Below are 12468 nucleotides of genomic sequence, written 5' to 3' on the forward strand. Positions count from 1 at the left end.
TGCATTGCAAGGCGAATTCTTAACCACTGGACCTCCAGGGAAGTCTCCTTCTTCACTTTTTTGTTTTTAGTTTATTTAAGCAAATGTATTCCATATTGGACAGGCTCCAAATAGCAATGGTGACCTGATGACCTCAAGCAGCAGATGGAAAGCTATTCCATTGTAAGGCATTCTTACATAATCACATATGGTACTTGGCACCCTCTTACATTTAGAGTTGAAACTAGTTCCTCAGAATTTTATACTGTGCAACTTATAGATTATATAAAGAGGAGGCTGTATATATACTCTTTTATCTTTAGGCATTAATTAATGGTCATAGTTATCAAGAGAACAGAAGTCTGATCACCCTATTTCTCTTGTTTTTTCTACTTGTCTATAATGCTTTTATTTCTTCTAATTTTGAAAATTCTGTTAATAATGAAAAGTACAAAATGAGTAGGAAAATACTCATAAAAATCTTAGATCATCATTGTCATTAGATTCTTTGAATTCTTTTCTCCATTGTTTATCAGTTGGTGGGACGAGAAGGAGGTTGATAGGGAAGGAAAAGTGAACTGTGAGATGAGGTTCTCTGTTTTGGATAACTGGGTGACTGATCATGCCATAGCCAAAGTCACAGATATTGGGAGCAGAACAGATTTTGTTGGGGAATGTAATTAATTCACTTGAGGATGTGATTTGCTTATAGAACAGTCTACATGTCTGTTAGGAAGTTCAGTGTTCAGAAAAGAGATAGAAGATAGATTAAACAGAAGACACAGATTTGGGAGTCAAATGTTTATAGGCAATTACTAAGCAAAGGGTGTTAATGAAATTAACACCACCCCCACCCCCCCAACACACACACCCATAAAAAAGAGAAGTTTGAAAAAAGAGAGCTGAAGATGGAGCCCTGAGATGAGCTATTTACCACAGAAGGTGGAAAAGCAGTCATCAGAGCATTGAGAAGAACAAGAAGGTGTTATACGGAGGAAGCAGTCCCCAGGAAAAGAGCAGGGCCACATGTCTCACAGGGCAAAGAAAAGTTTTCAGGCTGAAGAGAATTAAAGGCTGGGTTTGTCCCCTGGGAAATTATTATTTTTTTTTATTATTATAGCAGCTTTAGCAGGGTTTTGGAACACACTGGACTGCAAAGTTAGAGGATTGAATTTCAGTTGAAGAAATGAAGAATATTAGATGTTCAGTGGCTCAGGAAAGCAGAGAGAGAGAGGTGGGAGGGTGGGGTGGAACAGAGGAGAGACAGAATCCTTGAGAACTTTTTGTGTCAGTTTGAGAAATTTAGGAATCGTTTTCTCCAGCGCAGAGAGGTTGTATAGGGATAGTAGGCAGAGATGATTTCACAGTTAGCCTGTCAGAACACATTTCAGCCTGCTGAAAGAGTCCCTGAGCCTGCTGAGATTCACGCTGGCAGGCTGTGGCCACCCATCACTAAGGTCTGTATTTCACTGTATCATGTCAGCATTGTCCTAAGCCTTGTTCGTCATGCGTAACAGATTAAGGGATGAACTTAGTGTTTTATGTTTCTCATGTATTTGTGTGGTTATACTAGAGATTACATTTATCTCAACAGGTATTTCTTACGGACAAAGCAACAGTGACATTGAAGCTCTGCATCAGGCTTATTGTCACGTAGCCCATTCTTTGGGAGATGCAGATGAACAAAGAACTGAGAGCAATGCAGCAGAAAATACCAAGAGCTCAACAAAAGATCATCCTCAAGAAAATGAAGGGTCCTCTAAGAACATCTCTACTACAGAGTCTGGTAAAAGTGTCTTTGTTTGAGCCTCTCTCTGAGCTGTTTTCAGTATGGTATAATTTAAATACAATTGGCTGTAGTAATGATTTCTCAGTATCTGAATTTAAAAGATTGTTTAAATAAATCTGGGAATTACCCTTTTAACTATAAAGTTAGCATCGAAAATAGGTTAAAATTTTAATTCCTCCTCTAATATGCTTTGACCAAATTAAGAAATCTCTTGAGTATTTTCATATTTTTTTATACTTTTCCGTGAACATATACTAATGTTATTTTTTTTTAATGGAGAACAGTTTTGGGGGATCAACTAAATACATAATGTTTGTGGATATACCCATACACCTATACTTAGAGAGAAAGAAAGAAAGTAGATATATATTTCAAATATAAATACCAAAGATTTGAAAATTCTGCTGTTTCCAAACTTATTTTTTGGTACAAATAAGTTTACAGTGGGAACCTGGGATAATTATATGTATCATTTTGTTAACTATGTTAATCAGAGAAAATGTGGTTTTGATGGTATTAGACATTAAATTAAGCAATTTCCATAACATTTTTGGTTGCTGTTTTAACTTTTGTTCCCTCAGATCTGCCCACAGTAGAGGAGCTGATGAAGCCTATCAGAATAGATTCCTTTGGGGTCAGTGGTTTTGATTTACAACCTGTCAGGTATGAGTTTCTTGGAATGGATCGTGCAGGATTGTTTATTTATTTATTGTTTTGTCACTGCAAACTTCTAGAATCATTTGTTCGACCGATTTTTCCCATTGAGGGCAGGAGGAGGAGGGGATGACAGAGGATGAGATGGTTGAATGGCATCACCGACTCAATGGACATGAGTTTGGGTAAACTCCAGGAGTTGGTGATGGACAGGGAGGCCTGATGTGCTGCGGTTCATGGGGTCGCAAAGAGTCGGACATGACTGAGCGACTGAACTGAACCTAACCATTCCTAGTGAATGATTAACAGGTAGCTGGTATGAGTCTACCTGTGAGTCATTCCTGTTTTCTTTTCCTATTAATCTTTCCTCAGTTTATCAAAATTCATCTAGTTCTAAAATAAAAAAATAAACAATTGCTACTAAAAAGTTGCTGCCATTAGGTGAGTAGTCGTAAAGCTTTTCACTGAAAAATAAAATCCCTTCAGCTCTAAGTAGCTCAGGGACAGCTGATGCGAACACTGAGAGCAAACATGAGTTTTATTCTGCGTGTGATTCATACACTCACTTCTTTATAAACCAGTAAATTCTGTGCTTAGTTACAGACTAGCTGTCATCTCCCAGGGTGAGATCTTGGGTCACAAGAGAAGTGGGCTTCACAAAAATCTCTAGCTACCGTACATTTTAATGACAGTTTTCAGGACTTGGCTGTCATTCACCAGCACAGAGAGTCATATCACAGTCACCTTGTCGTAGGACACCTTGACATCCTTGCAGCACCAAGAGTGTCATATCCGTTATCTCGTGAGATCTTCGTAACAGATAGGTCAGCATCTTTATCCCCACCGTTCAAGTGATGCACCCGAGGTAAGCAGACTTAACTGGTAGAGCTCTCACAGGAACCGGACGATGATGATGACAATAACAGCTAACATTTTAATCACGTGGTTACTGTGGACTAGGTGCTGTACAAAGCTCTTTACCTATCAGACTTTATTTAATTTTATAGCAATTCCATGAAGTCTATTCCATTATCATCCTCATTTCATAGATAAGAAACTGGGGATTAAAGAGCTTCATTTCTCAAGATCATATGGCCATGACCCAGAAACACACTCAAATTGTCGGGTTTTTGTCTCCATAAAATATTTCTGTGAAAAGCCTGTCGTCTATTCATGTATTTACTTGTTCATTTATGTTTTAACAGACAAGTTTTTGAGCCCCTCCTTGAACTCCATCTTCATCATGTAAATCCACTTGCAGTGATTTCTTGGTCTTTTTCCTACGTTTGTGCTAGTTGAGACAAAATTCAGTGTAGCTTATACTAAAACATCTGGTTTTGTCGTAAGTCATGTCCAACTCTTGTGACTGTACACTGCCAGGCTCCTCTGTCAATCGGATTTTTCATACAAGAATACTGGAGTGGGTTGCCATTTCCTTCTCCAGGGGATCTTCCCGACCTTGGGTTGAACCCTGGTCTCCTGCGTTGCAGTCAGATTCTTCACTGACTGGGCTATTAGAGAAGCCCATCTACTTGAATACTAAGTCTAGATTCTTCCACTGATCTGCAGTGCTAGTTAATAGTTTTAAAGGGCAGTTGTGCTCACGTAATCGTTGCTGTTTTGGGCTCTGCTAGTGTTACTGAAGAGGTTTTTTTTGTTTCTTTTTACATATCTTGTGTCTCTGTTGGCTTCAGTTCACTTCAGTTGCTCGGTCCTGTCCAACTCTTTGCGACCCCATGGATGGCAGCATGCCAGGCCTCCCTCTACATCACCAACTCCTGGAGTTGACCCAGATTCATGTCCATTGAGTCAGTGATGCCATCCAACCATCTCATCCTGTCGTCCCCTTCTGCCCTCAGTCTTTCCCACCATCAGGGTCTTTCCAAATGAGTCAGCTCTTCGCATCAGGTGGCCAAAGTATTGGTGTTTCAGCTTCAACATCAGTCCTTCCAATGAACATCCAGGACTGATCTCCTTTAGGATGGACTGGTTGGATCTCCTTGCAGTCCAAGGGACTCTCAAGAGTCTTCTTCAGTACCACAGTTCAAAAGCATCAGTTCTTTGGCACTCAGCTTTCTTCACAGTCCAACTCTCACATCCATACATGACTACTGGAAAACCCATAGCTTTGACTAGATGGACCTTTGTTGGCAAAGTAATGTCTCTGCTTTTTAATATGCCGTCTAGGTTGGTCATAACTTTCCTTCCAAGGAGTAAGCGTCTTTCAATTTCATGGCTGCAGTCACCGTCTACAGTGACTTTGGAGCCCCAAAAAATAAAGTCTGCCACTGTTTCCCCATCTACTTCCCATGAAGTGATGGGACCAGATGCCATGATCTTAGTTTTCTGAATGTTGAGCTTTAAGCCAGCTTTTTCACTCTCCTCTGTCACTTTCATCAAGAGGCTCTATAGTTCTTCGTTTTCTGCCCTAAGGGTGGTGTCATCTGCATATCTGAGGTTATTGATATTTCTCCCAGCAATCTTGATTCCAGCTTGTGCTTCATCCAGCCCAGCATTTCTCATGATGTACTCTGCATATAGGTTAAATAAGCAGGGTGTCAGTATACAGCCTTGACGTACTCCTTTTCCTAATTGGAACCAGTCTGTTGTTCCATGTCCAGTTCTAACTGTTGCTTCTTGACCTGCATACAGATTTCTCAAGAGGCAGGTCAAGTAGGTAGTCTGGTATTCCCATCTCTTTCAGAATTTTCCACAGTTTATTGTGGATCCAAACAGTTAAAGGCTTTGCCATAGGCAATAAAGTAGAAATAGATGTTTTTCTGAAACTCTCTTGCTTTTTAGATGATCCAGCGGATGTTGGCAATTTGATCTCTGGTTCCTCTGCCTTTTCTAAATCTAGCTTGAACATCTGGAAGTTCACAGTTCATGTATTGCTGAAGCCTAGCTTGGAGAATTTTGAGCATTACTTTACTAGCGTGTGAGACGAGTGCAATTGTGCGGTAGTTTGAGCATTCTTTGGCATTGCCTTTTTTGGGGATTGGAATGAAAACAGACCTTTTCCAGTCCTGTGGCCACTGCTGTGTTTTCCAAATTTGCTGGCATATTGAGCACTTTCACAGCATCATCTTCCAGGATTTGAAATAGCTCAACTGGAATTCCATCACCTCCACTAGCTTTGTTCATGATGATGCTTCCTAAGGCCCACTTGACTTCACATTCCAGGATGTCTGGCTCTAGGTAGCACCATTTTAGTAATGTGAATTCTAGTATGGATTTTTGCATTTGTGTTTTAAGAGCTGAAAAAAAGTGTACTTTCATTAAAGGCATAAGTATAAACGCTAGCATACTTATCAAAAAACTTTTTATCGTAAACTAGGATGAGTAATTCTAGCTGCTATAACAACAGAAAAAAATCCCTTGAACTTTTAATAGTTTAACATCATCAAAAATGTATTTCTTGCTCACATAATTCCGTGTATGTCAGTGCAATTGGGGTAGGACTGTGCCATAGGCATTTAGGGACCAGGGCTGTTTCAGTCATCAGCACACAGCTTTAAGGTTCTCATGGCTTCATGTAAAGAGTCTATAAGAAGAGAAAAAAGATGGTTTAGCGTACTTCCTTTTAACTGCCTCAACAGAAATGTTACATCACTTTAGTCCATATTCTATTGGTAAGAACCAGCACCTCTAGCTAACAAGGTCCAAAAGGAATGGAAAATGTGGTTTGCTTGTGTACCCAGAAAGAAAGTAAATGCATTTGGTAGGCATCTAGCCTATCTCCACCAGAATCTGCACTTCTGTCAAATATCCATTCCACTCTTCATACAAAGACCTACTTCACACAAAGACCTACTCACCTCCTCCCCAGCAAATAGGCCAAAGTCTCATTTAGGGCTGTATCCGTCTGAAAGGCCAGTATTTCTTGGTGAAGCACACTTCTCTCTATCAGGTTTGAATGTAGCTCTTCATTGTCTGCTAATCAATGAATTAAAAAGACAAGTTACTACTTCCTTACCCACACCTTTCCCATTCAGAACGGAAAAGTATGAGAAGAAAATATAGCCATCAGTAATGCAACTTTGAAATCCACTGAAAGACCTTGTAAAGAACTTTCCTTAATTAGGCCACGATTCTGCTCTTAAGGTGGAACTACCAAGTAACTCTATTGTTTCATATAGCTCTTGGTTCCAATCCTTGAAGAATTTGACTTGTATTTCATCACTGTTGGCTTCAGCTGAAGTGGTTTTCAGGGGGAGGGTATGCCGTCTTGGAGGAGGCACTCGTTTCTCCATCTACTTTCTGCCTGCAGGTGGTTTTAAGGCTCCCAAACAAGTCTCTAAGCCTTTTTTCTTTTTTTAAGTAGAGTTGTGGTTTCTTTGTCACTACAGCTCCTTCAGAAAGTTTATTAGACTTCTCATGTACTTGGTTCCAGTTAGTCCCCTGTGCCAGGAACTACACTTAACATTCTTTGCTAGACACAGGTTTTAAATCTGTTATATGTCTGCTTCCTTATTCCCTCTGTTTTTTCTCTCTCAGTTGCAGCTGTCTGAATATATTATTAGGAACAATAACCTTAAGTTTGAAGATGACATTTAGAATATATGATATTTGCCAAGGGACTGAGTCACTCTTTTCAACCAAGAAGCTCTCATTGGTATTTTGCTTGTTCATAGCATTTTGTAATGCTGAATCTTACTGTTTGAGTTTAGACATGGAGAGTGAACCTAAGACACCTTAAATTCCAGACTTTGTTCCCTCTGATTTCTTCTTAACAAACCAACCCGTTCTCTCTTGAAATTATTTTTTTCTCATAATATCTTGTCAAAAGTAGTCAGTGGTAGCTGGCACTTAAAAACTGCCTGTTCTCTCCTGCCATTTTCTTAGTACCCTAGCCTGGGTAGCCGTGTGGTCTGCCTTATAAACTGTTGTAGGTGACAGTTTAGCAAATGTTCTGTTACCATAAAGCATGGGTTGTTACCTCTCCAGCCTCTGTATCAGTTTCCTTGCCACCTAAAACCCAATGACTAAGCCTCATATTTTAGATCTTGCCATCATAGCACTCACATTCTAAAGACAAGAACTAGCGTCTGGCCCCATCTAGACTGAAGGCAGTGATGAAATGTAGTTCATTCAGTTCACAGCAAGAAAAGGGAACAATTATGATGATAATCAGGTTCTGCTACCGTTAAGAAGGAAAGAACTATTATCAATATGTTTTCTGATTATTACAGCTACTTCAAGTATTTCTAACAATTATTAAGAAGCTAATCTTCCTTATGTGAAAATGGTAGCCTCTTAAACTTTCCTTTTATCTTATTTTACAAATTTAAAAATCAAGTAACCTAATGGACCATGATGTAGTAATTAAAAAATGACAATATACATATTTCTGGAACTCCCATAATATGCCAATATTTAATCATATTTATAATATTTCTTGTAAGGGATAGTTTCCATATTTTAAAAATCTACTGATCTGAAATGTCGGAGAAGGCAATGGCACCCCACTCCAGTACTCTTGCCTGGAAAATCCCATGGATGGAGAAGCCTGGTAGGCTTCAGTCCATGGGGTCATGAAGAGTCGGACACGACTGAGCGACTTCACTTTCACTTTTCACTTTCATGCATTGGAGAAGGAAATGGCAACACACTCCAGTGTTCTTGCCTGGAGAATCCCAGGGACGGGGGAGCCTGGTGGGCTGCCGTCTATGGGGTCACACGGAGTCGGACACAACTGAAGTGACTTAGCAGCAACAGCAGCAGATTTGAAATGTAACATTGCATTTAAGTGTTTTAAACTAAAGGAATGATTTTATTTTAAAGTCCTAGTGATTTTTCTTGTTTCACTTTAAAAATTTCCTGTACTGTGGATGAAATTATTCATTTTAATATTTATGTTTCATGCCTTGATTTAAATTATGGTTACTTCTTTATTTCTTCTGTTGTGTGTACTTAGTTGCTCAGTCAGGTCTGGCTCTTTATGACCCCATGGACTGTAGCCCACCAGGCTCCTGTGTTCATGGGGATTCTCCCATGAACATTCTCCAGGCAAGAATACTGGAGTGGGTTGCCATGCCCTCCTCAACCAAGGGGATCAAACCCAGGTCTCTGGCATTGCAGGCAGATTCTTTACCAGCTGAGCCACCAGGGAAGCCCAAGAATACTGGAATGGGAAACCTGTCCCTTTTCTAGGGGATCTTCCTCAACTAAGAATTGAACCAGGGTCTTCTGCATTGCAGGAGGATTCTTTACCAGCTGAACTACCAGGGAAGCTAGAAATGTGTAAAATATTTTTCCTGCCTAAAATGCATGTTGACGTTATGAGCTATATTACAAAAAGGCTATTTAGAAATTCACTTTTAAATTTTTCTTGGACAAAAGCAATCTCAGTCTTGTTTGGTTTGTCTTTCCTTTGAAGTAGGTCTCAGAGTCAACCATGAAGTCCCTTATGCTGCATTGAAATTATCATTTTAAAACAATTATGTGATGCTGTATAAGTTTACTGTCTTAACCAGAATTGTAAATAATGTCTTTAACATTAATAACCTAATTTAAACATTTACAAATATTAAATATATTTAACGTTATATATTAATGTAAATATGTTTATATATAATGTGTATACACATATTATTAAAACTGATATTTGAGGACTTATATAGGGTTCATTCTCTGTGTCCTGTTTTGTTTTATAGCTATAAGAAACTCGCTGAGAATAAAGAAACTGAATTTGTTAGCCCTTTACCCCTTAAGATTAACCCAAACGTTGTGTCTCAAGAACCACAAACTGTGAGCCAATTGTTGGACAAAAATGAAGAGAATGTAGTTTTAGAAAAGGCAACAAATGAAGTTACAGAAAATAACTATCCAAGAGCAAATGCTGTGGAAGAACAAATAGATAAAATGTACCTTGATATTTTGAAGAAAAAAATATCTGTTGGTCCTTCATTATTACCTCAGGATGACAAAACAAATAAGGTAAGTTTTTATAATTTGCATTGATTTGACATTCTGATAAATGAAGTTACGTAAATACTGTTGAGAAGTATGTATTTCCTAAGCTAGTGGGATCGATTACATACTGATGTCCACATAAATCCTGGACATCTGTGAGAAGTATCTATTATAACACTCTGTGGTCCCCAAATTTAAAAATACCACTGTAGCATTAGCTCTCTTTCAGAAGCCATTCTTTACATTTTCATTTTTTTAGTGAACATAGTCTAGAGTTTGAGTAGCAGAAGAAAATTACATGTATTCATCATTTTAGTGCTTTACAGTCGTCTAGTAGTCTCTGTTCTACAAAAGAGGTGAGTTGGCATTTCATATACATGCTGTTCACAGCTCTTGAGAAACTTACATTTCACTGTTCCTTTTTTCTCTGTTCTTGATTTATTCTGATTATATATAATCAGACCATGACCACAGCATTCCGTTTTTATTTTACAGTTCTGAGTTATGTGTTTACCATAAACTATCACCTTGTAGAATAAGGCAGGGTACTACTACATTTTTACGTTGAGAGATCTGGAGAAGAAAGATAAGATTCTTGTCATTTCAACACTTGTTCTCTGTTTTCTTCCATGTTCATTCATTGCTTTCTGGCAAGCTTATTTTGTTTTATTATTTTGCTTTGTCTTACTCTTGATTTTGAAAATGTTGGTTCCAAATATTAAAATTCTGATGAATTTAGAGAACTTTAATATAATGGTTTGCCTTCTATGAATTATGTTCTTTAGTTATCACTATGATTTTGCTACCTGTTAATCTTATTTGCAACTGTAGTTGAAGTTTATTTAAGTACTAAAGAGTTTGTACTTGTATGCAGACTTTAAGATCTCAACTCGATTCTGGAGAAGAAGGGACTATAACTGGTAAACAGCTACCATACAAGAAGACCAAAAGTGCACCTCCTTTATTTAAAAGAAAACCCCAGAGTGGATTATATGCATCAGTTAGGAGTTCAGGGTATGGCAAACCCAGTTCACCATTCAAGACATTTTCTAATCTTGAAAAGAAAACTTCTAAGGACATCATGAAGAGCAAAAACTTGAGATCTATTCTTGCCTCAAATCAAAGTAGGAAAAAAGGTAATCATTCTATACATCTAGTATATTATTTTCCTTGTTCTCTGCTTTCTTTGTTTCCTTTCTCCTTCTATGAACTTTCCTTATTAATAGAAAAAAAATGAATTGTAAGGTATTACATTCCATTTCTGAAAGATTCAGTTCTATTGAGTTCAGGAGGTTTTTCATCATTAGTTCTGTGTCTTCCTTAAAGAAACCCAGAAAGTATAGGAAGTGAGTATCCAATCCCTTCTCATCTGGTTGGCTTTGTAATATTCAAAATGTTTGCCAGAGGAGAGCTATCAATTCAGAATCAAGTGGCAATGTACAGGTGAAGGTTGATCCAGAAAGAAATACCTGGGTATTTGTTCAGTATAGACTTGGAGAGTCGAGATGTTTTCTGGATCACAGAATGCCTATTTCTATACGTCATAGTTCAGTTCAGTTCAGTCGCTCAGCCATGTCCAGCTCTTTGTGACCCCATGGACTGCAGCACAACAGGCTTTCCTGTCCATCACCAACTCCTGGAGGTTGTTCAGACTCATGTCCATTGAGTCAGTGATGCCATCCAACCATCTCATCCTCTGTTGCCCCCTTCTCCTCCCGCCTCTCATCACAGTGCCTCCTAATCTGGATATTTCCTAATCCAGTCATTTTTTAATATGTTGGCAGTAGGCAAGGGTAATTTTCCACGTAGAAGCCCATGATGCAAGTAAAAGAAATAGAGATGTTTGACTTAGACCCACATTTCTGTTGCCTTTGGACTTCATTGGGAGAGGGAGAGCAGTAGAGCCAGAAGCATTTTGTCCTTTTCTGTGTGATTAAATCGAATAGGTGACCAGTTCCATCATTGTTATCTGGTAACAATAGTTGTCAGAGGAGAAATAACCTCGTTGGAAAATTTACTTCTGCCTTAGAGTATTTTCCCTTGCCTTTCCCCATAACTGTCAATTTCAGGGCCACTTTGACTGTATTTAAAATTCTTTCAGCATCAAAGATTCTTTTCTTCTGTCTGTGCTCATGCATATTCGCTGCAGAAACTCATGTGTGTAAGCTGGAAAGGCTGGGGCTGACCCATATCAGCAGGGGAACAGTAGTCACGGGCGGGTCTTCTGGAGACACAGAATTGTAATTTCTGGCTTAACACAAGCATCCTTTCCTCCTGTTCTCAACCTGTGGACCTCTAATCCCTTCCTCTGAGAAGTCTCCTGGGGTCTCGTTTTCTCTTACTTTTCTGTGAAATGACTAGAAGGAAGGAGAAAGGCAAGCATGTGAACGAACAAACAAAACATTTTACAAGAATAGATCATACTTCATAAGTTCTTTTAAAATAAATATTAGATTTAGTTTTACTTAAATCTGTAAGCAGAAAAAGAAACTTCCTACTAAGAAATACTATATCCCAAAAGATCATTTTAATAAAATAGACTAAGAAAACCCCTGAAAGGTTGCCAAAACCATGTTGTTTTTACCTACATTTTTCAATTCTATACATTATCAGTTTCTCTTCTATGAAATGAGTTAATAAAACCCCCACTCACATGCCTGCCACTCATTTTTGTTGGTTTTATTTTTACTTGTTCAAGATATATCTGTTATATTCTCTCTAGCAACTGTAATTCCCCACAGCTTTTGAATGTGGGTCTTGGTTCCGGCTGTTAAAGGACCAGAATACTTTTCACCAGTCCCTTAGCCATCACTTTCTAGAATTATTTTGATTGGTTTCTTATTTGACTGAATTCTCTTAATCCATTGTTTTTTCAAGAAGGGCTCATAAGTTCCAAACACTGCACTTTTCACATTTGAATTTTATATCCAAGCAAATTTTCTTTCATGTATAAAGAGAAAAGATATTGTCCATGTACTGTTACTGAAAATAATTACTTAGGGAGACCAAAATTAAGAACTCAGGAAAGAACAATTCTGGCATCAAAGCGCTGGCTGACTGCAGCTTGAGCAAGAACCACTTGTCACTCTTGGCTGCCATGTCCTTGGAAGAATCACAACGCTAGCAGATCC

At 38.5% G+C, this 12468-nt stretch overlaps 1 protein-coding gene across 2 annotated transcripts in view; it reads left to right on the top strand.

Moving 5' to 3' along the window:
• The window catches only part of CEP162 (centrosomal protein 162), a 93695-nt gene that overhangs the window by 41555 nt on the left and 39672 nt on the right, over window positions 1–12468 (top strand). For both annotated transcript variants that reach the window (XM_027551461.1, XM_027551462.1), the window contains exons 10-13: window positions 1574–1765; window positions 2350–2431; window positions 9079–9361; window positions 10212–10473. In XM_027551461.1, coding sequence (XP_027407262.1) covers window positions 1574–1765; window positions 2350–2431; window positions 9079–9361; window positions 10212–10473 — 819 coding nt within the window. The remainder of the gene's footprint in view (window positions 1–1573; window positions 1766–2349; window positions 2432–9078; window positions 9362–10211; window positions 10474–12468) is intronic.

Source organism: Bos indicus x Bos taurus, chromosome 9 (assembly GCF_003369695.1).
Source record: "Bos indicus x Bos taurus breed Angus x Brahman F1 hybrid chromosome 9, Bos_hybrid_MaternalHap_v2.0, whole genome shotgun sequence".
NCBI classification, from domain to species: Eukaryota; Metazoa; Chordata; class Mammalia; order Artiodactyla; family Bovidae; genus Bos; species Bos indicus x Bos taurus.